At 39.6% G+C, this 27,530-nt stretch overlaps 1 protein-coding gene across 10 annotated transcripts in view; it reads left to right on the plus strand.

The window, feature by feature from the left end:
* Nucleotides 1–27,530, plus strand: part of RHOBTB1 (Rho related BTB domain containing 1) — a 107,621-nt gene that overhangs the window by 51,599 nt on the left and 28,492 nt on the right. For 9 of the 10 annotated variants that reach the window (XM_059662620.1, XM_059662623.1, XM_059662619.1 and 6 more), the window contains 2 exons: nt 14,154–14,355; nt 14,714–14,817. In XM_059662620.1, the coding sequence (XP_059518603.1) occupies nt 14,164–14,355; nt 14,714–14,817 (296 nt within the window). In that variant the 5' untranslated portion in view covers nt 14,154–14,163. Of the gene's footprint in view, nt 1–14,153; nt 14,356–14,713; nt 14,818–27,530 lie in introns of those variants that run through there. The other variant, XM_059662628.1, reaches the window with a different exon arrangement.

Genomic DNA, 27,530 nt, shown 5'->3' on the forward strand with positions numbered 1-27,530 from the left:
CATATTACCCTTTTATTATATAGGATAACAATAAATGTACTGTTATAACATATTTTTGGTGGCTATATACTCTCCCATTGTATGGACATTTATTGGTGGTGTTTTTTAACCAATCCCCTATCGTTGTATTTCTGAAATTGTTTTCAATATTTTATTTCCACAAATAGTGACATGATGCGCATACATTTAGTGGAATTTTTTTATGCCCTAATTATGCTTTTAGGAATAAAGTCTTATAACTGATGAAAGTTATGGACATTTTTAAGTCTTTAGAGTGCCAGTTGCATTCCTGAATAATGGTTCCATCTTACATTCCCACAAATAGTGCCTCATCCTGCTTTTAAAAATGTGCAGTCTTTCATGTAATAACTCCTTACCAAGAGTTGAAAGGTATAGGAACATGATCTTAAAATACTAGCTAGAATCTATACAATGATATAAGCCAATAACCTTAAATAAAATAAGAGATTTTAAAGAGTCTGGATTTTGTCCACCAGCACTTTTATATTTATGCTCTAACTTTGCTAGGAAATTCTAAAGGGATCAAAACAGTTTTCTTCATTTGCTTCAATCAGAGCATAACCTAATCCTAACTGTCATATTATAGTCTCATAAATGATTAAATACAATTGTTTGATTGTCATCATATCTGAAGGTTTCACAACAAGTGGTCTCTTGGTACTTCAAAAGCTGACCCAGTGACATCTTTAGAGAATGCTTTCAGTAAAAATGTAGCTGCAGAACACTATAGAGACTTTTATTCATTAGGATGGATTTTTAAGCATGTCTTCTTGACAGATTGGATATTAGCTTTCTCAAACAAGCACATACAACTTTGACTGTTTAAAGACTTGACCAATATTTTATTTTTTTAGATTGTTTTATTGCTTAAAGTATTACAAAGAGTATTACATATGTCTCCTTTTGTTCCCGCCCTTGACAATCCCCTGGCCTCCCCTACCCCCAGTGTCTTATGTCCATTGGTTATGCTTATATGCATGCATACAAGTCCTTTGGTTGATCTCTTACCCCGCCCCTCCTGCCCCCCAACCCTCCCCGGCCTTCCCGCTGTAGTTTGACCGTCTGTTCCATGCTGCTCTGCCTCTGTATCTATTTTTGTTCATAAGTTTATAATGGTCTTTATTATCCATAATTGAGTGAGATCATGTGATATTTTTTCTTCATTGACTGGCTTATTTCACTTAGCATAATGCTCTCCAGGTTCATTCATGCTGTTGCAAATGGTAAGAGTTCCTTCTTTTTTACAGCAGCATAGCATTCCATCGTGTAGATGTACCACAGTTTTCTAATCCATTCATCTACTGATGGGCACTTAGGCTGTTTCCAGATCTTAGCTATGGTGAATTGTGCTGCTATGAACATAGGGGTGCATATATCCTTTCTGATTGGTGTTTCTGTTTTCTTGGGATATATTCCTAGAAGTGGGATCACGGGGTCAAATGGGCGTTCCATTTTTAGTTTTTTGAGGAAACTCCATACTGTCTTCCATAGTGGCTGTACCAGTCTGCATTCCCACCAGCAGTGCGCAAGTGTTCCTTTTTCTCCACATCCTCTCCAGCACTTGTCGTTTGTTGATTTGTTGATGATAGCCATTCTGACAGGTGTGAGATGATACCTCATTGTTGTTTTGATTTCCATCTCTCGGATGATTAGTGACTTTGAGCATGTTTTCATATGTCTCTTGGCTTTCTGAATGTCCTCTTTTGAAAAGTGTCTATTTAGGTCCTTTGCCCATTTTTTGATTGGATTGTTTATCTTCCTTTTGTTAAGTTGTATGAGTTCCCTGTAAATGTTGGAGATTAAACCCTTATGGGAGATAACATTGGCAAATATGTTCTCCCATGCAGTGGGCTTTCTTGTTGTTTTGTTGATGGTTTCTTTTGCTGTGCAAAAGCTTTTTATTTTGATGTAGTCCCATTTGTTTATTTTCTCTTTTAATTCTTGACAAAGCTTCCTGATTCAGCCCTTAGCAAAAGCTCATCAACATGAGAACCACATGCCCTTCAAAATCAATGTGTAGGGTCTTTTGTTGCTATTTCAACTTTAAAGAATTATTGAAGTATACCATACATAGCAAAATGTGTAAATGTCACAAGTGTATGGTTTTAATGAAATTTTGCAAATGAAACTACCTATGTAACCAGCACCTAGATCAAGACCATGAGCATCCCGCTTCTGCTCACCACCCCACTGCACCCTCAGTGTGTTTGAAGTGCTTCATATTTTATGTCCAGGGTCATTTATTTATAGAATTTGATTTTTCACTGAACTCTTACTTTATATGAGCTAGTTCCAATCAGCTTTTCTCAAGCTTATCTCCCATATAACTAAAAATATATAAGACTCTGCCTTTGCAAGTAAAGATTATAACATGAATTCACATACTGAGTGTGTATCAACAAGTGTTTGTGATTTGCAGCTACACAAATATATATACAGTGTGCATACAAACAAGTTAGGACCTTTTTTCTTCTTAAAGCTGAAGTATACTATGTAGATCCATGCTTAAAATATCTTATTTGATTGCACAGAATAGTACATGTACTATGTTTCCAAATAATTTCTTAAAATTGCTCATTTTACTACTATAATTTTCTCTTTGAACATTCAAAATTTTAAAGCCAAGAATGTTTCATCTTCTGTTTAAGATAGAACTGTATGTATGTGTCCTGGGTGTCTACACCTGTCTCTTTATTGTTTAATTTTTGTCTGATTATCAGCAAGATATCATTTAGATTCCCATGTTATTTTTAGTTGAGAGCTTGAGTCAGAAAGAAAACCTATTTCACAGGCTCACTATGCTTTATAAATATATGATTTTAAAAATTAATTTGTGCATTATCAAAAAAATGTATTCTTATTGTATCAATGTACCCTTAGTAGAATTAACAATCAAGGGTTACACTTATGTACTCATTCCTTTTTTAAAAGCTAAAATATTTTCTCATTATAGAAGTAATACATCTAAAAATATTATTCCACCATGAAAGTAATGAAGTACTAATACATGCTGCAACATAAATGAACTTGAAAACATACTAAGTAGAAAGCAGACACCAAAGGCCACATATTATATGATTCCATTTATAAGAAATGTCCATAATGGCAAATCCATAGAGATAAGAAGTAAATTAGTGGTTTCCAGACTGGGAGGAGGTGGAATGGGAATACTGTTTATGGGCACAAGGTTTCTTTTTAATGAAAATATTCTAGAATTAGATAGTGGGAATAGTTGTACAAATTTGTGAATATAATGAAACAGCCTGAATTGTATACTTTAAAAGGGTGAGTTCTATGGCATTTTTACCTCAATTAAACAAAGAAAGGTAATATAGTTTCACTGTAAAACACTTGGAAACCAAAGGAAAATAGAAAAATGGCAACAAGTTCTAGTCACATTGTCCAGCAATAATCATTGTTATCTGTTTAGTATCTCCCTTCCATTTTTTTCTCCATGTGTCGTTGTTGTAGGAGGAAGAGGTTGGTGTTGCTTCTTTTTAGATGAAAGATGAAATGATTAAATTACAAGTATTCACATACTAATGCTCACCCATTCCTACTTCCCCAAAAAATGATAGGTCCCAAGGAAAATCCATTTAGTTGTCAGAGGAGAATAATGGGTGGAAATGCGATTAAGAGAAGAGAAGGCAATGGCCAGCCCTGTAAGAGGGGAAGAAGAAGCAATGAAGGGGAAAGATCTGGGGTCCTTCCTGAGAGGCAGAGAGGCAGATTTGAGCAGTTGCCATGAGACGTGGAGCTCTTTCTAGGACTTTAGCTGCCAGATGCCTGATGTATTATGTAACCCACATTTCAGATGTGTCACTGTGCTAAGATGGTACTTCCAGGGAAAGAATGAGGAAGAGGTCCCAATTTTATTCAAGTTACACATATTTGTTTATTTTATGTAGTTTGCATCGACTATATTTCAGATTACTATCCTGCACTTTCCTTTCAACAGCATAACATAAGCATTTCTCTATATTATTGCAAGCTCAGCACAAACATAACATTAAATAATAACAATCTGTTTCTTATAGCGTATTTACTTCAGTACACCTTTCCTCTGTGTCTGTCTAATTGCTTGTCCTTTTCGATGTGTCAGGGTTTTTAATTAACCATATGTTGAATGGTCTCTGTTTATTCCATTCATATAAAGAATGATTCATGGTGACCAAAGACCAAAGTATATTCTAAATGCTTGGGTAACCTTAGACTCTTTCAGAGACCAAGGTAGGGCTCTATAGTGACCTAGGAACCCCCCCAGTTCCAGAATGCACAAGCAAAGCTATTCAGTATGGTACAGGTTGAGAGAACTTTTGTAGGTGAGATAAGGACAGTGGTGAGTAATGTCATCACTGAAGATGTTCCCGTGTTCAGTCTTAGAGCTTGCACCACCTCACCCCACTCACTCTCACATTAACATCACAAGATCAATCACTCCTGTTGCAAGGTCAGAACTGAAATGGCCTGGTTGTGCAGGCTGGAGGAAGCAAAAACAAAGTCTTTTCTTTGCTCAGTGCTGTCTATCTGGTCCATTCCAAGCAAGGACCATCACTGGGGCTACTCCTTGCCCATGGCAGCATGCTGGTCTCCTAATGGCTTTCCAGTGGCTCCACAACCTACTCTTTCCACCCTTGTCCCAAGTCAGGCCAGCTCTTATTGCACATCACGGGCATCTATGCTGAAGAGCATACCACCTACCAAGCCCTAGACAAACTCCATTCCCTGTAGAAATGGGCAGTCTGCTGGTCTTCAATGACTTTCTCATTTGGCCCCATAGAAATGAATTTGGCAGAAATCCTTCACGTTTCTGTATATGGTTATTCTTTATCCTTAGCTTCTGGTCCTGTCGTGAAGTCTGTTATCTATATAGAATAAGGTTCATTTTAGTGAGACGTGGGAGGAGGGGGATCCAAGCATCTGTTCTTTCGATGCTATCTTGCCTTCAAGGCTAATTGCCTCTTGTGATGTAGCTCTTTTAGGCATAGATTGACCTCCTTCATTCAAGACTCACTTTCATTTCAATTATAAATTGTTCTCCATATGTAGTGGATACATGTGCCTCCCCTTCCAGGCAAGTAGTGGCTCACTAGAAAGAGTTGGGAATTTCTTGAATTAAGATGTTAAAGTCTGAAAGTAGATGGTAACTTTGTGAGACCCTTAAATGCTATTAAGATTCGTAAATTGACTCTAGGTACTGGCGTACAATAAACGACCACATTCCCCCCCCCCTTTTTTTTCTAAATCAGGTCGGATCCTAAACTGCTCCTGTCAACCTATATTGGGGCTCTCCCCTGCCCCCACCTTCCCGTTTGGTGAAGGAGCCCGGTCCTTGGTCCCTGGTGGTTTCCATGGTTACTGATGCTTTTTTCTGATGGGGCGTCATGGCTGGTGCGATGCCATCTGTCAAGCACCGCTCTCATGATGAGTCACACAGATGTCCCTCAAGGTGTTCCTCTCACCAACTGCAGGCTTAGCCACATGCTGCTGCTTTCGAGGCCACGGGCTTAATGATCATTCATCAGAGAAAGCTGAGTGCAAGTACTCTGCCAGACCCAGGTGGAAGTTTCCCTAAGGAGAGTGGCTGTACTTTTATATTCTATTGAACTAATGTTTACTGAAAGCCGCATATGGCCAACCACTAAGAAAGATTTGAGGATTTAACAATAACAGTTTTTGTTGTAAAAAATGAATGATCTTGGAGTCGTAAAAGCAAAATACATATGAGCACAATTGTCAATATTACAACACAGAATTTTATAAGTACAGTATAAAGGATGCATGTTTTAAGTGCATCTTCTTCCAAAACATGTGTCTATCCACTTTGTTTCATCTCTGCTGATTCCACCCTGGTCCAAGCCGCCATTCTTTCCCTCCCGGAGAATTTGGGAGCATCCTACCTGGTCCTTCTGCCACTGCTCAGATTCCCCACGGCGAGTTCTCCACACAGCAGTCTCAGTGATATCAGTGCTACTACTAAAAAGCAAATCAGAACCTGGTACTCCTTTGCCTGCAGCAATTCAGTGGCTTCTCACTGACATAAGAATAAATCCATTTATTTAAATCCATCTATTCTCATTTAGAATAAAATCCAAACTCCTGACTGTGGCTTGAAAGGCAAGGTATGACCTAGTGGTTAGGTCCTAGTCCCACCTGCCTTTCTGACCTTCTGTCTCACTAGTCCCCCTACTTCTAGCTATTCTGGGCCTGCTTCCTTTCCCATCTCATGGCTGGGCCTTCTTATTCTTCCAATAGCAGGAATATGGGGCTTCCTCATAGAGAGTGCCCTTGACTTCCCAGCAAACTCCCGCCCATTAAAGTTTTCCCACAGCACCCTTTCATTTTTCTTCAAGTTACATATCAAGTATATGATTTCATCTACTTGTTTAGTTGTCTCTCCCCACCTGACTCTGAGGTCCGTGAGGGTAAGAGCTACACCTGGATTGTCCACTACTATACACCTGTAGGCCTGGCTCAGTCTATATTTCTTTTTTTAAAATATATTTTTATTGATTTCAGAGAGGAGGGGAGAGGGAAAGAGAGATATAAACATTAATGATGAGAGAGAATTGATCAGCTGCCTCCTACACACCCCCTACTGGGGATCGAGCCTACAGCCTGGGCATGTGCCCTTGAACAGAATCGAACCCAGGACCCTTCTGTCTGCTGGCTGACACTCTATCCACTGAGCCAAACCAGATAGGGCAATCTATATTTCTTTAATTAAGACTGCCTGAGTCCTAAAGGACAATTCCAGGATCAGGGCATGAGAAAGGGCATTTGAGCAGAAGTTATGGCAAAACAAAGTCACCAAAGGACAGTTTACATGGCATGTTTGTAGTTGGAAGTAGAACAGTGTGGTTTATTTTGGTGGTTTTGCAAACTACCCTAGAACTTTTATGCATGTTTAAGCTAATTTTTTTTTATCTGTTCTTTACTTTTCAATTGGGGCAGCAAGTTGCAGTGGGTAGGTAGAAAGCTTCTTTCTAATCCTGGCTCACTTCCCCCACTGACATTGAGTTTAAAAAAACTAGCGAGAGCATGAGTTCCTGTAGGTCTCCATTATCACAGGGCTCTGGCAGGATAATGAGTGGATGTTCAAAAACAGCACCTCTGAATTACTTGCATTCCTGGACTTCTATGCAGTGTCCTTTCTGTTATTTAATCTCTTCTCTTTTCTGTTTTAATCAAAACTTTCAACTGAAAAAAAAATAGTTTTGCTTTGAATGATGAAAAGAAATTTGATCCTAGAGCTATATTTCTATGAAGTTTTGATTTAGGAAAGCCCAGCCCAGCCCTGCCTGTCTCTTTCCCAGCTCTGGACCCATTCTCCGTTCCAGCAGAGATGTTTATGTTATGTATAAAGCGGCTCCTGCCTGCCTGGGACTGGTGATTAAGAGCTCAGAATAATCAAATCTGCACAGTTGAAACTTGGCTGTTGGCTATAGTTATTATGCAACTCTTAACATTTCCCTTTTGTTTCTGTCAATAATATAAAATTCTCAGTTTTTCTTTCAGAAGGAGCTCTTGAAATACACTAAAACTTGTTCCAGTAGTATTTTTTAGTGATCAAGTTAAGTATATGCATTTTGAAAGGACAAGAAAATTTAGTGGCTGTACAATAGTATTGTTCAAACTGTCTACGTGAACAGCTACACGGAGCTGAAAATACAAAGGCCACTCTGTGGGCCTTAGATTCTTGTCTTTAAGCAGATTGCTCACCATGCCTTGATTAAAATAGCAAATATCACAAGAAGTACAGCAAAAGTGATGATAAGAGGCAGCATATTCCAACGGTAGGGTAATTCTGAACAATTAGGAGATGTGTAATGAGATGTCTTAGACAAATGGTAAACATTTTTCTGCCCACTCTCCCTAATATCTGAATTTCTAATATTAGAAGAGACTCACACCTCACCTTAATTCAAACTGTGGCCCTGTACTAAAGTGCACCTCTCCAGAGCAAGCAGGAATAGCTTGCGTTTCATCAGCCACAGTGCCCCTGAATTATTAAAGTATGGGGCCAGGACTCTTTGATGGTCATCTAGCCGTAGTGTGATTGAGGGAGTGAATGTGTCTGACACTTCCTGAGAGCCCATTTCTTAAGAGAGGAACAGGACACCATGAAGGCCTTTCACTCAAGGAACGAAGGTGGGGATGGGGTACCGCCATAGGAAGAGAAAAGATGTGAAGAGGAGGCCAGGGCAGCTAAGGTCACATGACTATGTTACTCTTCTGCCCATAGTTGTCCCCAGCAGACAGTCACAAATTGGGGGACCTATAGAACAGACTAAACAGTTAGAGAAAGCTATACAGAAGAGGGGTATTGCATACTCATAGATTCCAAGCACTTCAGCACTGAGTAGCACCCTAGAAACACTTGATGATTCATTAAGTGCACGAGATGGGCACTTTGCAGTATAGCCCAGGAAAAATAAAAAGCTCACAAAACTCCATTCCGTGATTGCTAATTCAGGAAAAAACGAGTGTGGATATGTGTTTGCCTTTGTGATTGCTTCTCCTAGAACCATTTATTGGTGCAAAGGAGAAAGTAAATTAGTCTGTATGGAGCCGAGGCAGTTAGGGAAGCATTTCTGAAGAGGTCATATCTGAATAAGTTTTTAAGGAATGAATAGAATTTGCCAGGCAGACAAGGAGTGGTAGAGGGTTGGCCGAGGGAATGATATATGGAAAGACACTGAGTAGCAAACATTCAGAATTTGGGAAGCCAATTTGTGTGGCTAAATCATGCAATATTCGTTTCCTATATCTGCTATAACAAATCACCCAAAATTTAGCAGCTTAAAACAACACAGATTTATTATCTTGTAATTCTGGAGGTCAGAAATCTGAAATGGGTATCCTTGGGTGCAAGGCAAAGTGTTGGCAGGCTGCATTCTTTCTGAGACTCCAGGGGAGAATCTGTTTCCTTACCTTTTCCAGCTTCTAGAGTTCACCTGCACTCCTTGGCTCATGGCCCTGTCTTCCATTTTCAGAGCCAGCAATGTAGCATCTTCATATTTCTCCCTGACTCTGACCTTCTTACTCCTCCTTCCACATGTAAAGGGCCCTTGTGACTATATTGGGCCTTCCCCCAATCATCCTATATAATAAAAGCCTAATATGCTAAGTGTCCGGTCATCCGGTCATCTGTTCAACCAATCAAAGCGTAATATGCTAATGATATGCTAAGGCTGTTCAACCACTCACTATGACGTGCACTGACCACCAGGGGGCAGATGCTCCAGCTGGTAGGTTAGCTTGCTGCTGGGGTCCAGCCGATCAGGACTGACCCCTCGGGGGATGTCAGAAAGCTGGTTTCAGGCCGATCCCACAGGCCAGGCTGAGGGACCCCACTGGTGCATGAATTCATGCACCGGGCCTCTAGTTCAAGATAATCTCCTTGTAGTAAGGTCAACTGACTAGCAATCTTATTTTTATCAACCCCCCTAATTCTACCCCATGCCATGTAATGGGACGTGCTCATAGGTACCAGGACAAGGATATCTTTGAGGGACCATTATTCTGCCAACCACACATGCAGTGCAGTACAAGGTGTTAAAGGTGATGATGAAGAGAGAAGTTAGCATGAACCTGTCAACCCCAGGTGGAAAATACCATCTATCCATCCATATCAGGCCTCATTACCAGGGGCCTATAACCTGGTATTTGTGGGGTTTTTTGATGGAGGAGTCAATATGCTGGAGTTTTTCCATAGGTATGTTTCAGTTAACAAATGTATGTTTGCTGCATAACAAATCACCCAAAATTTGGTGGCTTAAAACTACAATCTATTCTCATGATTTTGTGAGATTAGATGATAGCCTCAGGACAGCATTCCAACAGCAAGAAGGTGGAGGTGCAGGGATTCTGGACCCCTCACAACATCACTACCACATTCTTTTGGGTTTGGCCAAGGAGTCACAAGGTGAACTCATATTCAAGAGGACAGAAAATAGATTCCATGTCTTGATGAGAGTTGCTGCAGTGGCCATACTTCATCTAGCACAAGTTGTGAAGGTAGGAATTTTTGCTCAGAGAGTAGGATTTTGAAATTTGAGATTTCAGAGGCAAAATGTTTCTGGATGACAATATCAGGCACATGACCAAAAGTATGAATGGCTCATTAGAGTGTGGCAGATATCACTGGTGTTGAAGAGGTAAAGAAACTGTGAGGCTAGAGTGTGGGGTGCATCATCTTGTGGACACAACAAGGGTTGATGGTGATGATGAATGTGGAGGAGGGACCTGAGGTTCAGGAGATGACAGTAATAATGCCATGGGCAGATGTGGGATAATCAAGCCAGATGTGGCTAATTAATAGCCAGAAAATCATAACCACTGTGTTCTAAGTCAGCCTATGGATGGTGGGCACTGCACCCAGAGCAGTAGCCACCATGTACCACCTATTGGTCATCTTCCACATTGTCTTATTCACCTGCCAGTCTTCTAATAAACATACCACTTCTGATTTCCAGAGTGTGCAGGTAGATCCTTCAGTTATTTTAACTTCAGCATCTGTGCCCTGAAGATTCAGAGAAAGTATGATATGAACTTCAAGTCAGTTTTGAGTAAGAAGACTACAAAGCTGCCATAGTATCAGGTTACCAATGTCAGTTCTTCTAAGTTTTCTTTTTTATACTTTCCTTATCTCTTCAGATATGTATCTAAAGGCAAAAGGGTATCTGCACAGATCTGCATGATATATGGTGCTGAAATTTATTAACAGTGCTAAATGAATACTATTTATTATTCTCATGCCAGGTAAATAAAGATCAGAAACCAGATAGTCCCAAGAGCTCATTCAACCATAAGAGTGCCAGATATGAATAAATTAGAGCCCCTAACACGTAAAGGAAAATAAAATTGCATATTTTTATAATTACCACCATAGATTAATGCTCATTTGTTTATATGTAACAGATGAACAACCAGTTTACAACAATACATGTGTAGCATGAGTTTACATCCTTGGCTGTGACTTCATGCCCTTAAAATGCTTTTTAGATTACGACAAAATAAATTTCTACCCAAAAGAAAAGATCTTCAGTATTTGAAAATCCAGAAAACCGTTCCTAAAAATTAATTTCTATGTCTAAAGTGAGTGACCTAGGCTATGAATATTTAATTCCTGCCTTTTATTTCCCTTATATGCTGTCCCCTTTGCACAAGGTTCAGCACCTTTGGCAGTCACTTCGGTTTCTAGCAGATTGCTAGAGATTAGAGGACTCACTGATGTTATTCTCACCTTTGACACAGAAATTCTTTTAAGGACTGTGCATGAGATGTGTCTATAAATAAGTAATGATATTTTTGTAATCATAGCCTTAATATAAAGCTGGGAAAGCTTTGGCCCCCTCAAAGCAGTGTCCTGAAAAAACTACACAGCTATTCCACCAAAACTGCCATGTTTCAAATTACTGGAGGGGAGAGAAGATTACTCTTTTGGGGCTGCTATCGGAGCTACTTTGCAAGCCAACAAGAAAACAAATTCTATTTTTTTTTTTCATATCTCAATTTTGATGAAATTCAAGCATTCCTCAAATTTTAGGGATTGGCTCGCTATGACTTTTAGTTATCTAAAACAGCGGTTGCCAACTGGTGGTCCGTGAACCACTGGTGATCTGTGAGGTCCGAAAGGTTGGTGACCACTGATCTAAAACATAAAATAAAATTCACTCTCAAAAAAGTGAGGTTTCCTTCCATCTCTTAGGACATTCCAAATAATATAACTCAGTTTCCAGAGTGTGAGGCTCTAAATGGAACCTGTTTTTCTGGCATAGGCTATCCCATGCTAATATCCCCAAAAACTTATAAAGACTATTAAGAAGTGTTACCATTCTCATTCCAGAATCTAGAAATGCCTCCTAAAAATATTTTTAAGCTACCTTTCTAACTCTATTATCTTTTAGGTAATTATATCCTTCTCCCTACCCAAAACCTTTTCTGCCTTCTCTGTATACGGTCACCTATGCTCCATCTTGTATTTCCATTCTGTGTTTTTCAGTAACTTACCCTTTAATTGCTCTTCTAGACTATATCCATCCCTTTTATAGATCTTTGTGCAAAATCAAGTGTATGATTTTGCATCTAATTCTGGTCTTCCACCTGACTCAATTTTGCTGTCATGTATAGGCATTCATCTTCGGGATCATGATTATAATTTTTGAAGGCATCCGTGTGTCGGGGACTGAAAACATCAGTTCACCTAATCCTCACAACAACCTCAGGGGATTCCCACCTCACAGATAAGGAAGCTGAGGCTCACAAAGAGGAAATAATTTGCCAAGTCAATGACTGCAAAATGGGGACAAGGATTCAAACTCACATCCATCTAAGGCAGAGATTTCTCAGCCTCGGCACTATGATATTTGGGGCAGCACTGTGACATTTTGTTGAGGGAGCTGTACTGTGCATTCCACTATGTTCAGCAGTATTTCTGGCCTATGCCCACTAGAAGCCAGTAGCACTCCCCCAACCCCATGTGACAACCAAAAATATCTCCAGACATTGCTAAATGTTCTCTACTTAAGACCCACTGATCTAATGCCAAAGTCATGCTTTTGCCATCTTATACTATTAAGTATGGAACAAGTAAAACCATAGAATGTTAAGGCTAGATTTTAAAGCGATAAATAGTAGGAGTTACCACACCTGGCTGATCCTCAGAATTGGAGATTTCTTTTCCCACCCGAGACCTTCAGAACAGCATTTGCCAGGTGAGGGGCAGGTATCTATATATTTTAAGCCCTTCCATTGTGTAGGAGCCACAAATCAGGTCCTAACCTCATTACACATCTGTTCCATCACACATCTATTCCATTCCCATCAAATAATTCTTCAGCCTCTGGTCTGTCACCTCTTGTAATGGTGTTACAGGAGACAAGTTCATGTCCAGATGGTCCAAACTGAAAAAGCATTCTTCTTCATGTTCTTTCTTCTATCTCTCCCTCTATTCTCTTACTCTCATACTAGGCAAATGGTCACTTTTCTCAAATCAGTTGACTTAAACACTTATAGAGTCCCCATTACGTATCAGGTCCTACAATTTCTTTACCATTATGACCATTAAAACCATTATTGGCTCTTTAAAAATGATCATATAACCAATGTTCTCAGTTTAACAATAGATTTCCTCAAAAGGGCAGTTCTATTTCATTAAAATCTTAAAGTCTTAAAATGGTTGGCTGTCCATCTGGTCTCTCCCAGGAAGCAGTCTGCTCTGCCTTTTGTGGAGGCTCTGATACGGAAAGCAGAGCTAGCAGCTGCTCTTCCTCTTCCTCTTGAAAGATCGTCCGTATTTGAAAATCCAGAAAACCAGGTCAGCAACTCTCTTTAAACCTGTTTTGATGGTTTCAGGAAAACTCCAAAGTAGTTCCTCATCCTGGTAAAATCATTCTTTACCAAATGTTCCAGATTTCTTGATGAAAACATAGAAAGGAGAATAAAATATATATTGCTTAATGGTGCCCCTCTTGGGAATATATTTTTATGAACTTGATTAATAAAAATAAATAAATGGATAAATATAAAAAGTTAATTCTGTTAATGTGTCAAGTAATAAAATTACAATTCACTCTTCAGTAATGTTGGGTAGTACTGTCTGCTTGCACTTTGGAGTCTCCTCTAAGTCACCACGATAGCTGAGAACCTATAGAAAACTGCTTTCCAGCAGGAGATATTGGATCATTAGAAGATTGTGATGGTATGGGCACTAGTACTGCCATGGCAGCCTCTGCCCTCATGTCTCAGGCTAACCTGCAGGTGATGAGTCTCTAGCGGTCAACATGAGTAGCTGGTGAGCTATAAATGTGCCCCAGCAGCTGACCAGTCTGGATGGATCTCCAGTAGGCGGGTTGTGTTTAGAGAAAACCAAGGAGAAAATAACATGTTAACCGGAATAAACCGTTTGGGGTCAAAATAACAATCCGGTGTTTTTGTACTTGTGTGAGATATAAAAAGAAAACTTGGGTTTCACTTAGGCTTAGTATAAACTTCCAAACTTCTTGCTTATGCTTGGTTACCTCCAAAGCAGTTCCTGAACAAAGAGAAAGCTGCCTGAACCCCGCAGGTCTTTGATTGCCCTGGAAAGCCCTGGTGTCTTTAATGTGGTATCTACTCTCTTCCTACAGGGTTTTATAAATGGACACTGACATGGACTACGAAAGGCCCAACGTTGAAACCATCAAGTGTGTGGTCGTGGGAGACAACGCCGTGGGGAAGACACGCTTGATCTGTGCCAGAGCATGTAATACGACGCTAACGCAGTATCAGCTGCTGGCCACCCATGTACCAACTGTGTGGGCAATTGACCAGTACCGGGTCTGCCAGGAGGTAAGATGTACAGAGTTTCTTCAGAATCCTCAGGGCACATCACTGCTACTGACTGTCCGATTTTAAAGGGAGGGAAGGGGCAATTTGTACATTCGAAATAAAACTAGCATTTGTAGTACCATAAGAGAAAACAAAAGCAAAACGCAAATTTGGGAGGATGGCTATGGGATCCTGAATGAGGTGGGTTTGAGTCATGTGATTCCAGGAGGAGAACTGAGCTGGGGTTAAGTCCTGTTAGGGGGAGTGAGAAAACTAAATGCAAGTGAGTCGGGTGGGCATTGAGGGGTGCTGACCCAGACATCCTTCCCTGGGGAGCCTTTGGGTGCCACTGAGCATGGATGCTCTCTCTCCTCTGCAGGTTTTGGAACGTTCCCGGGATGTTGTTGATGAAGTGAGTGTTTCTCTCAGGCTTTGGGACACTTTTGGCGATCATCACAAAGACCGGCGCTTTGCATATGGCAGGTAAACCAGGACTGTGCAGCGCCGTTGAGCTTGAATACAATTTCCTTTCCAAAACCCACAGCTGCTTCATAACTCTATAAAAAAAACCACATCATATGGCCTTGAAATGTGTTGGGTTCTGCACTGTGTCTAAGAAAAAACCAAAAAAAAATAACGAAAACAAAACCCACAACCCAAAATGACGTTGTTTCCTGTTGTCAAGAAAAGCTGTGTGTCTGGCCACTCTGTTCCTCCCAGGAAGTACTTGACTAAAAACAACCAGAGTGCGAGTTAAATGGGGATGTTTGCAAGACGAGGATTCTTTGTGCCCTCAGCCTGGGGCTGCTTTGATTGCTGTTTTCCGGGATAATGCTTTATTTGCCTTCTGTTAAAATGTTTTAAGTTTTCTTAGCACATGACCACCTCAGTTCTAAAGGTCTCTTTGGTCTTTTCATGACCGTATTTGCAGAGTCGGATGTTATTTGCTTTGGGCCTTGTTATCTGAAAAGTCTATTACTTTTATGTGAAGGTCATTTTTAAAAAGAAAGAAAAATATCTCTGAAGTCCTTCACAAGACACATTTCCAAAATGAACTGAAGCATTAATATATATTTTTCAGTAAAAAAGAAAAATAAAAAAGAAAGCGACGAAGGGAACGTTCAATAAAGGAAAGCTTAATCTGGAAGGACATGAGAAGGAATATGCCTTAAAATATTTAGCAACTGCTTGTCACCAAAACTCCAACAGAGTCTTCATGACCCTCACTTTAAGCCTATCGTAGAGAATGTGTCATCCCTATCAAAATCCAGATAAGGAGATCTTCTTACCCCGTAATTATAAATTAACACCTTTCATTTTTAGTTTAGAATTTAGGTTTTGTGGATCAGCTATCCCTTGTCAAAATCAAACATGGTGTTACCTCACAGGGTTGAACTATTTAGCTACTCCAAACACGGGAGTTGCTCCTTGGTATTGAGGTAAGCATTTCTGAAAGTCCCCTCTATCCCTTCAAGCCAGTAGCTCTCTAACCTCTGAGCACACTTCTACTGGCATTTCTCCAAGTGGCCTCACATACTGAGTAAGCCGCTGAGAAGCCGTTCACATGCTGAGAGAATCTGCAGTTTAGACAGGTCTGTTCAAGGGGATTCGGAAAGAGGCGTATGAAAGTAAAGCTTTAACTTTAACAAAAATTTTTGGTAACAAGGTCTTTGAACTTAATATTCAGCATTGTGGATACTTGTCTTCTCCTTAATTTTTGTTTTGTTGTTTTTCTTTCCAGGATGTTCTTGATTTTTTATCTTAGTTGCCATGTTAGGTTTTTCCCATGTTAGTTTGTTTCTTTTGTCCAATTATTGCACACACACACACACACATGGTAATGAACCTGCTTATAAGTACTATGCAGTCACATTTGTAATATCTATGGTTTCAGGGAAGCATAATAACATGATGACTTGAAGCAAAGTAAGAATAGACATGGTAAATTTCAAAGGACTGTTTGTATATACCCCACTTCTAACAAAGTGTTGTGAGAATGATGGGCCTAATGTGAGCCTGCTGAGACTTTGGGTTTTGCTTCTGTAGGCTGGTTCAATACCTCAGTGGTTTGCTTCCACTTGAAATTTTTATGCTTTTAAAAACATGAATTTTAACTTGGGTCCACGGTGTAAAAGTTGCATGTGGTCCTGTAAGGGCTGCTTCATTATCGTGTGAGGTTCCTGCTTAGGATTGATGGAATGGCACAGTAGCCTTCATTGACCTAATATTCACAGGCATCTACATACATTGGGTCTCTCCTGGCTCCCTGATGTGTCTGGGGTCATTTTACCATTTGTCATGCCTGTGCTTACTCACCAACAAAAACAAGCTGCTCTTTCATATGACTCCGGCAGATCAAAGTGCATTGTTCTGCTCCCTTGTCTGTCTGCCGGGTTTGGTTCTATCAACTGCAACCAGGTCCCCCTTGGATGGAAACAGGACATGCTTTCCAAGCCAAGTCCAGTTCTCCAAACAACACACGGGGCTTCAGGAAACAGTCCTGTGTTTCTGGCCCAGCTCTCCATGGGCCTCACTTTATGTGCATGTTTGTACCTTGTACTTCCTCTGTCTTTTCCAATTCTCCACAGCCTCCCGGCATCCTGCACAAGCCCCACTATGGGTAAAAAACAAACACAAGTGCTGTCCTGTCTTGGACTCCAGCATCTTTCTGTAAATGATAAAAATGTAATACCCTATGGATGCAGCACCAAAATATTACAGTTTATGGAAAATTCTGATAGTAATAGGAGTTCTTTTATTTATTATTTTTTAACATATTTTTATTGATTTCATGGATGAAAGGAGAGGGAGAGAGATATAGAAACATCAATGATGACAGAGAATCATTGATCGGCTGCCTCCAGCATGATCAGGGATCGAACCCGCAACCCAGGCATGTGCCCTGACCGGGAATTGAACCGTGAGCTCAACGCTCAACCACTGAGCCACTGCAGCTGGGCAGGAGTTTCTTTTATTCAGTCTAAGGCTCTGACCACTGCATTTAATGGCTATGTGAAAGCTGTTGAATTTCTTTATGGCTTTTATTTTTAGCTTTATATCATTCGTGAAGGAGAAAAATCCTAATTACAGTTCCTGACAATCAGTTTGGTTTGCAAGTCTATTTTTTGACTGATGTTTTTACTATGCTTGGTGTGAATTGCAAGTCAGTGAGATGTGATATATTCCTTATACTTGGAAATGTATTTGAAACCTTTTTGAAGTAATTCATTTGATTCTTGTGGTGACAGTGAGAGAAACCAGATTCCTACCAAGAGAAACCAGATTCCTACCAAGATTCGTACTTGCACCAAACTAGTTAATAATTTGCCCCCTCAAACATTCTTTGGCATGGACAAGCAGAGTGGATCCTGGGTTCACGGGGTGGGGGCGGGGCGTGGTGTCAGTCTGCTAACTTTAATCTATAACCAGAATGGCATTGCTCTTTTTTTATGATAGTCAACTATTCAACCCACTTATTTTTAGCCAACTAGAATAATAGCAGAATAATAGCCCTAATTTATCCAAGGCCTATAATGCGCCAGTCAAAATATTTGATGCTTTGCCAACATTAACTTTGTTCATCCTTTTAGGAACCCTAGGAGGCAGAGGTTATTTGCAGGCTGCATACAATTGAGTCGAGTTGTGTCCCTTCATTTGCCCATTAGTGAATTTCAGAGGTGGATGCAAACCCAGCTCTGCCTGACTCCTGGCTCCCACTCTGCCTACCTTACCAGGCTCCCTCAACCACCTTTTAAACAGGATGCAACTGAAAAACCACTCCACCTTGATGAGCTAAGTGTCTGTTTGCTGTTTCATATTTGTGCAGACTTAGAACTAGAAGAGATCTCGAAAGGTCATCTAGTTGAATTATTTTCTTCAGAAAGGGAAGTCATCCACACAAGAAAAAGTACTGAGAGGAGCCCTTGTGTTCACTGGAGATGAAAGGTAGCAGAGTAGCAGCATCACCATCCTAACACTTCACACATTTGAAATCTGTCAAACCCTCTCTTGTCTGGAGTGAATGACTCCAACTCTCGTGTAGCCTGTCTTCCCACCACCTACTTTCTATCCACTTTTGGATGAACTTTTGAAGCTCTTTTCTGGATCTTTTTAAATGTCAAGAACAAGACTGTACATAGTAACCATGACTGTGATCAGCTGCTCTCTTTTTTGGCAAGAAAAGAGCCTCTTTTTAAAGGGATATCACTCAACTCAGTTTATCCCTGGAACTATTATAAGAATGAAATGTTCACACTCAGGTACCTGGCACTGAAAATGTAGACAAATAGGATGGGGCCTGCCTTCAACAGGACAGGGCCCCTCTATTCCTCTCCGATAGCCATGCCACACATAAATAATTATAAATTGTATTGTTTCCTTTCCTTGGAAACTTCCAGCATTGATCTGTCTCAGGCCCTTCAAACACTGAATAAAGCCTATGGTGCTGGAGGTGGTGGTGACAACAGCAGCTACGATTTAATTGGGGCTCCTTGTGAGCCAGGCCTGTGATAGGTGCTGTATAAATCTCGCCCCACTTCATTCCTGTGGTGACCCTGCAAAGCAGGCTCTCTTCATAGTTGAGCAAACAGGCACAGAAAGGGACCAAGGTCAGACAGCTAGGAAACAGTAACGCTGAACTTTTCCTGACAGTTTTATCTGCCTCCAAAGCCTGTATCTTCCATTGCACCATGCTTTTTGGCTGATGGTGATGCTTGATCAGAAATTTACTTTAAATTTATTCCTGGTGCAGTCTAATTCCTATGCTGTTTTGTTTTTTGTTTTTGTGGACACTGAAGACCAGCATTCACCATCTGTCACCAGCTCTAATATTCCATTGTTCTTCTTAAGTTTTTATACATAGCAAATAGCTAAATTCCTTATGTGCATCTAAAAGTAGCTAAAAATGAGTCCTTTTACTTCCAGTAAATATGATACATTCAAGTGAACTTTCTGAGTGTGAGTAGGAATCTTGGGTACAGATGGCCCCTCATTTCTGCAGGTTCCGAATCCACGAATTCTAACAACGACGGATTGAAAATATTCAGAAAAACAATGTTAATGTTGTTGCTGGCATGTACTATGTAGTTAAGCCTATGATGACTGTGTCTGTACTGAATATGTACAGACATTTTTCCTTGTCATTATTCCCTAAACAATACAGTATAACAGCATTTACAAGCACTTACATTGTATTGCATATTATAAATAATCTAGAGACTATTTAAAATATATAGAAGGATATGCATAGGTTACATGCAAATACTACACCATATTACATAAGAGACTTGAAAATCCTCAGATCATGGTATCCACAGCAGGTCCTGGAACCAATCCCTGTGGGTACTGAGGCATGACTGTATTTTATAATGGCATGCTTTCTCCCCAAAATTTAACTTAAGCATACAGAACTATTGTACTTGCCCTTATACAGAAGAGTTTCTAATGATATTTTCAGTCTAGTTGGAATCCATTTATTCTATAAATTATTCTTACACTCTGTTTTTTCCCATATATTAGCTCCTATGAAAAGTACAGTATATGCTTTAAATGGTAACATTAATTAGAGCCGTGGTTTCTGTGTGTCTTAGGTAACTGATGTTTCACATTGAAGGCACATGTAATCAGATACAACATGAATACATCCCAATTTGAGTGCTCGGTTGAAGTTCTTTAAAAAATTCAGGATTATGGGTTTGTGTCTTTGTCTGGGATTGGCTGTACTTGTTAATGGCGAGGGAAAAATCAGAAACAACTAATGCATCTAGATAGAGTATTTTGAGGTAGCTCTTATTGTTCATGGCACATTCTAAGTGCTGAGCCAGAAGTAACATCCTAATGATGATTTCAGGATGGCAAAAACCCTGTTTGAGAGAAATATATCAAAGTGAGATGGACCAGGGCCAAGACTAGGGTAAGGTGAGTAAGACATTCCGCCTCAGGCATAAAATATAAATAATAATGCTTTAAAAAAAAAAGATAGGAGCATTATTACTGGTGTGTGTGTGTGTGTGTGTGTGTGTGTGTGTGTGTGTTTCTGCCTCAAGCTCAGTATTGGCACTGTTGCTGGTCTTGATTTTATTTAAAATTTTGGTATTTTGTTCATCATGGATTTTTTTTCCCTTTAATTTTTTAAAGATGTGTTTCATCTGGATTACTGAGATTTTTGGCACCTCTATACGTTTTTGCACTTGAGGCAAGTGCTAAACTCTCTTCACCCAAGACCTGGTCCTAATGGTGGACTTCACAAATTGATAGCAAAGGGAGGAAAGTTAGCAATGCATGTTCTTTATGGGAAAGTAATTCAAACCACATGTGTAGTACAAAGGGATCTAGGAAAATTCTTACAACTTATATCTTAAAGATATTTAGTTCTGCCCTAGCCGGTTTGGCTCAGTGGATAGAGCGTCAACCTGCAGACTGAAGGTTCCTAGGTTCGATTCTGGTCAAGGGCACATGCCTGGGTTTAGGGCGCAATCCCTAGTAAGGGGTGTGCAGGAGGCAGCCGATCAATGATTCTCTTTCATCGTTGATGTTTCTTTCTCTCTCTCCCTTTTCCTTCCTCTCTAAAATCAATAAAGATATATTTTTTAAAAAAGATATTTAGTTCTATGTACTGCTGTGGCTTAAAGGACTAAGACCTGCCCAGGTTACAGAAAACAGTAGAAAGACATAAACAGTTCGTTGGACCAAGGGATAAGAATAGTTATTCCCTAAGAGGTTAAACTAAAACTGCTAGTTCTCATACTTGAGTATGCATAAGCACCCTGGTTATTTTGGTTTCAGAGTCCTGGGGAGAGATGAATCAGCAAATTTTAGCTAGTGCCTGGATGATTATAAAGCAGATGGTTCTCAAGTTATGCTTTGGTAAACACTGCCGTGGAATTATGATGCTCTTTACTGAACCTCGGCCAACAGGGAGGAATCTCTGGAAGATTAAAAAGAGAACTTGAGCCCTAACCGGTTTGGCTCAGTGGATAGAGCGTCGGCCTGTGGACTGAAGGGTCCCAGGTTCGATTCTGACCAAGGGCATGTACCTTGGTTGCGGGCACATCCCCAGTAGGGAGTGTGCAGGAGGCAGCTGATCGTTGTTTCTCTCTCATCGATGTTTCTAACTCTCTGTCCCTCTCCCTTCCTCTCTGTAAAAAATCAATAAATATATTTTTAAAATTAATTAATTAATTAATTAATTAAAAAGAGAACTTGAGAGTAAAGGAAACCAAAGAATACATGCTATGTGATTCCATTTGTATAAAATTCTAGAAAATTCAATCTATAATGATAGAAAGTATATTGTTAGAAAGTATATTGTTGGTTGCCTGGGAAACAGGAGGGAGGGAGGAATAAATTACAAAAAAGACACAAGTAAACTTTGGGGGTGATGAGTGGCTGTTATCTTGATTAGGATGATAGTGCTAAAGGGCGAATAGTGTATTTTGATTGTATCTCAAAGTTTTTTTTTTAAATAGAAATATTTTATGGGCAATAAAAGTAGTCTATGATATACAAGAAAATTTGCATGGTAAACAATATATGTTTTAATTATTTCTAGAACTTAAAGTTCTCATTGAAAACATAAATCATTTGTGTGAATTTGAAATTGGGTGGGAATGGGACCAGATTTTTAATAGTAGAATGTGAGAAATGGGATGGTTCTAGAAGTCAAAGCTAATGATGACCACTATCAAATTGTCCCCAAATCATGCTGGTTCCCTTTTCCAAGAGATAGAGCCCTCAGATGTGAGATTATAGTCTGACCAAGTAGCCTATGTCTTTGGCTATGGTTATGTGTGTATCTTTTTCTAAGAAAATTATTTTGACCAGGCACCCTGCGATAGCCAAATAGAGAACAACACGTTCCATGAAAGTGTTCCATATCTCCATCAAATAGCAACAATTTAGTCTTTTCTAGTGGGTTTGTTCTCGACCTGGGGGATGCAGTGATTCTCTGGGAGTATACAAACGACCTTTTCCATTTGGTACTCAGCCACTCTGGCTGGGAATTGGGTGCAGAGTGTAGCTATCAGGAGTGTCCTCTCACTGGATTAAGCACTAAGTAGAGGTGTGAGGTTCCACCCTCGTTAGTTTCTCTGGTTGAGTCCCAACCTACCTTTCCAGCCTCATCTCTTGCTGCCTGCATAACAAGATATTTATAGTTCCCCATCCTCTGTTGCCTCTTGCCCACAAACATGCTTTACATCCACATGGAAAAATTACAGTTCCTACTCTACCTATTCTTTACCTACTTAATTACCACTAATATTCTAAGAATTTAGAACAAGGGTCAAAAAATCCCAGAAGTCCTCTTCATCCCTATCACCTTCAGAATCCAGGTGAAGTATCTCTCCTTTATGTTTCCATACAATACCTTCACAAATCTCTATTACAGCCACGATCACATTGTTTGAAAATTGTTCCTTAATCTTTTCCCCTTCCCCTTTTTCCTATTATTCCTAGTATTTTTAGAACAGAGATTTTGTCTTTCTACTCTATGTCTCCAGTGCCTGGACCTGGTACACAGCAGGAGCTTAATGAATGTTAGTTGTTGGAGTACATGAATCTATCGATTGATCTTATACAAGCCAGGATTTTCTAAGGCACTTATGAAGAAATATCATAACAAAACCAAATTACTTCACAAGGTTGAATTTTACATTTGAACTTTTAAAATAAGAATAACAAATCTTGTACCAACCTGAAGGCTAGGAAGATGGAAAACACTGGTGCCAGGCCTCTCTTCAATGAATTAGCAAATGAAAAGATCAGCTGTGAAGCCAAGAGAAAAAGGAGGGAGGCACAGTCAGCCATAACCCCAAACCTCTCTTTTTTCCCCCAATATTTGGATTTGAAAATTTCTTTTGGAGTAACTTGTTTGAATGAGCATTACTAAACAGAGAATTACTTGTATTAATACTAATGCTTTTCCAACTATAGGTTGTTTTCCTCTGGGTATCATTTCCAAGATCTTTATAAGAATCATTTTTAAAATAATTATATATGTAATTATTCCATTTTCTGAAAGATGAGGCATTAAGGAGAACAATTAAAGTTGGATTATTACTGCTCTGTGCTTATCCAAAACAAACAAAAATACATTAGACTAAATGCATATAAATAATTGGTAAAATTTTAAGTGCTGGAAATTTATGGATTATATACTAAAGCATAGGATTTCAGTGATGCCAAATCATCTGGAACACAGAAAATATGTCTGTGCCATACTCTGTGCCCCCCTCCACCTGCTGTCCCACACTGTCCTTCCTTCTCTGAACTGGTACAGTTTGTATTGTAACCAGAAGACAGAATATTCCAAGAGCCAGATTCCTGTGCCAGACTCAGCCCTGTGTCCAGGATGAAATTGTCCTTGGGAAAAAACAGTGCCAAATGAGATAGCAACAGGGCTTGATTGATGGCTGGGGTCACTCGTGTTCCAAGACCTACAAGAATGCTTGCTGCTGCCCAAACACTGGTCATGGCTGGGGGAAGGGTTGTTTGTGGTTCAACCCAGAAAAGCATTGATGAACCCAAAAGATGCCACAAAAATATGAATAATGAGGCCACTAGATGGGTAAAAAGAATAAAAAATATGCATTGTTCAATACATTAACATCTTATGTTCTACCCTCTTTTTTACCTTTTTTCTATTACTACTTAATAACTACAAGCTTGATAACTTGGATCAAATCTACCTAAGTAGATTTTCTTCATGGAGGAAGAGAAAAAAACATCAGTTTGTGATGTTTCTATACTGGAATTTGCTGATGAAGAAATCTATTTCAGTCATATAGTATTGTTGCTTTTAAATTAGGAGGTAAAATTAAAGAGACTGTTGAGTAATTCTACTGTGTCTTCAAAGGGTAATTCTATTGCCATCTTTCAGCAAGTCCATATCAATAAAGGAATGATCTGGTAAGCCAAAAGGAAAAGATCTCTTGATGAGAATGTGCTTCCTTCTAATTAGCTATAATATACAAGGTATTTCCTTGGTGACTTTTGAACCCATAATCATATGTGTCTGACAATAATTAGTACTTCATAGTTTACAGAACACTTCAACAAATGTTTTTTCAGTGAATCTTAACAATAATCTATAAGTAACTTTTAATATTGCCCATTCATTAGATTTCCACAATTATTCCATCACTTTATTCTCTCCCCAGAACTCTTATGCCCCCAGCAGGCAGTATATAGAGCAGAGTCAGAAGGACCAAGTATTGAATTACAGAAAGATAAAGCAAATTTTCAAATTCTCTTTTAAACTTATCCCCTTGGCTATGTTTCTATTTTAGTGATTTTTTTAAAAAAATTTGGTTTTTGGCATTTTTTTTTTAATGATGGTCTGTGAAATAGAAGGTGTTCCCTTAAGCCTTAATTCTATGTAACGAATACAGAATTAATTCTGAAAGTAGCTTCCCTATTTCTTTACATTTCCTTTGCTTCTGGAGATAATCTAATTCCTGGAAGAGATCATTAATCCATTATTCTGGTGTTATGAAAGTATCCAATTAAATTGGGTAAATGGGTTTTTTAGAAAAATTCACACAATTTAAAAACAATATTGCCCGGCTAATTTCTGCTGTATACCAGAGATATATTGCTGTCTTTCAGCAGTAATTGTCTGAAGAAAGAGAATAACTCACGTACTATTTTCATTCTTTTTTTAAAGTATTTTATTTTTTTAATATATTTTATTGGTTTTTTACAGAGAGGAAGGGAGAGGGATAGAGAGTTAGAAACATCGATGAGAAAGAAGCATTGATAAGCTGCCTCCTACACATCCCCTACTGGGGATGTGCCTGCAACCAAGGTACATGCCCTTGACCAGAATCGAACCTAGGACCCTTCAGTCCGCGGGCTGACGCTCCATCCACTGAGCCAAACCGGTCAGATCCTATTTTCATTCTTTATTAAAATTATAAAATATCCCTTGACTTATTTTAGGCCTAAGTTTATTTCTTTTAGACTTTGAGTCTGCAAACATATTGGCATCTATATTTTTTATCCTCCAATATCTATAAGGCTTTTTATTTGATAAACAGTAACGGAAGGGCTCTGTTGTTACAATTGTGATGTTGTGTACAATGGAAGACAAACTAATAGGAACAGAATAAAATGCCTAAAAATGAAACTCACAATATAGTGGCGAAAACAGCACATAAATAATTACAATTCGGTGTTAGAAATGCTGAACTAAAGATGTCAGTACAAGGAACAGGGAAGAAAGAATTGCTCAGGATGAATACTCAAGCAACATTCTCAATTTTTCTTGGTCATCCCCTACACCTAGCCCATCAGCAAACCCTGTTGTCTCTCTCTCTCTCTCTCTCTCTCTCTCTCTCTCTCTCTCTATATATATATATATATATATATATATATATATATATATATACCAGTAGAATGCAGCCACTTCTTACCATCTGCTCCCAGGCCAAAGTCACCATCAACTCTCACTGCATTATCTCATAACTGTTCCCCTTCTCCTACCTTATCCTTCCTGGCAACCCTCTCCCCACCACCATTTAGTCAGTTTTCATTATAACAGTGGGTGATCCTTTTAAAACATAAATTAAAGTACTCTGGTTTCTCTTCAGATCGCATAAATCTTTCGCCTTTTTTTTAATATATTTTTTATTGATTAAGATATTACATATGTGTCCTTGTCCCCACGTTACCCTCTACCCCCTCCCCCCCCCCCCCGCTCATGCCCTCACCCCCCTGTTGTCCGTGTCCATTGGTTAGGCCTATATGCTTGCATATAAGTCCTTTGGTTGATCTTTCCCCCTTACCCCTACCCTCCCCTACCTTTCCTCCAAGGCCCGACAGTCCAATCAATGCCTCTCCGTCTCTGGATCAGTCCTTGTTCATCAGTTTATGTTGTTCATTATATTCCACAAATGAGTGAGATCCTGTGGTATTTATCCGCTCTCCAGTTCCATCCATGCTGTGGCAAATGGTAAGAGTTCCTTTTTCTTCTTCCTCTTCTTAAAGAATACCTTTCAGCATTTCATATAATGCTGGTTTGGTGGTGATGAACTCCTTTAGCTTTTTCTTATCCGTGAAGCTCTTTATCTGACATTCTATTCTGAATGATAGCTTTGCTGGATAAAGTAATCTTGATTGCAGGTTCTTGCTATTCATCACTTTGAATATTTCTTGCCACTCTCTTCTGGCCTGCATGGTTTCTGTTGAGAAATCAGCTGACAGTCGTATGGGTACTCCCTTGTAGGTAACTGACTGTCTTTCTCTTGCTGCTTTTAAGATTCTCTCTTTATCTTTTGCTCTTGGCATTTTAATTATGATGTGTCTTGGTGTGGTCCTCTTTGGATTCCTTTTGTTTGGGGTTCTCTGCGCTTCCTGGACTTGTAAGTCCATTTCTTTCACCAGGTAGGGGAAGTTTTCTGTCATTATTTCTTCAAAAAGGTTTTCAATATCTTGCCCTCTCTCTCCTTCTGGTGCCCCTATAATTCTGATGTTGGTACGCTTGAAGTTGTCCCAGAGGTTCCTTACACTATCTTCATATTTTTGGAATCTCTTTTCTTTTTTCTTTTTCGGTTGGGTATTTTTTGTTTCTTTGTATTTCAAATCTTTGACTTGATTCTTGGGATCCTCTTGTCTGCTGTTGGATCTCTGTAAATTATTCTTTATTTCAGTCAGTGTATGCTTAATTTCTAGTTGGTCCTTTTTCATGTCCTCCATGGTCTCACTATACTTATTGAGGGATTCATTAAATTTATCGGCGGTTTCCATAAACTTCTTAAAAAACCTTATAAACGTGGCCTTGAACTCTATATCCAGTCATTTGCTTTCCTCCATTTCTGCCATTTGTGACCTGTTTCTTTGTCTCCGCATTTTGGCTGCTTCCCTGTGTTGATAGAGTGGCCCTGCGCGCCAGGTGTCCTGTAGGGCCCAGTGGCTCAGCCTCCCCAGTTAACCTGAGGTGGACACTCTTGGTGCACTCTTGGTGCCTTGGTTGTTGTAGGATCACTGGGAGGAATTGACCTCCAGGCCAATTGGCTGTGAGAATCAGCTGTGTCTGAAGTGGGAGAACTTCTGTGCTGAAGACACCCTTCTGGGGCAAGACTTGCTTCAGTTGGGCTTTGGTGCTCACTGAGTCTGCTCCCTGAGTGTGTCCCTTATGGATCTGAGGAGTTGCAATCTGGATGGTCCCCCTCTGACCACTGGGTACAGTGGCTCCTGGA

This window comes from Myotis daubentonii, chromosome 13, assembly GCF_963259705.1.
Source record: "Myotis daubentonii chromosome 13, mMyoDau2.1, whole genome shotgun sequence".
Lineage (NCBI taxonomy): Eukaryota > Metazoa > Chordata > Mammalia > Chiroptera > Vespertilionidae > Myotis > Myotis daubentonii.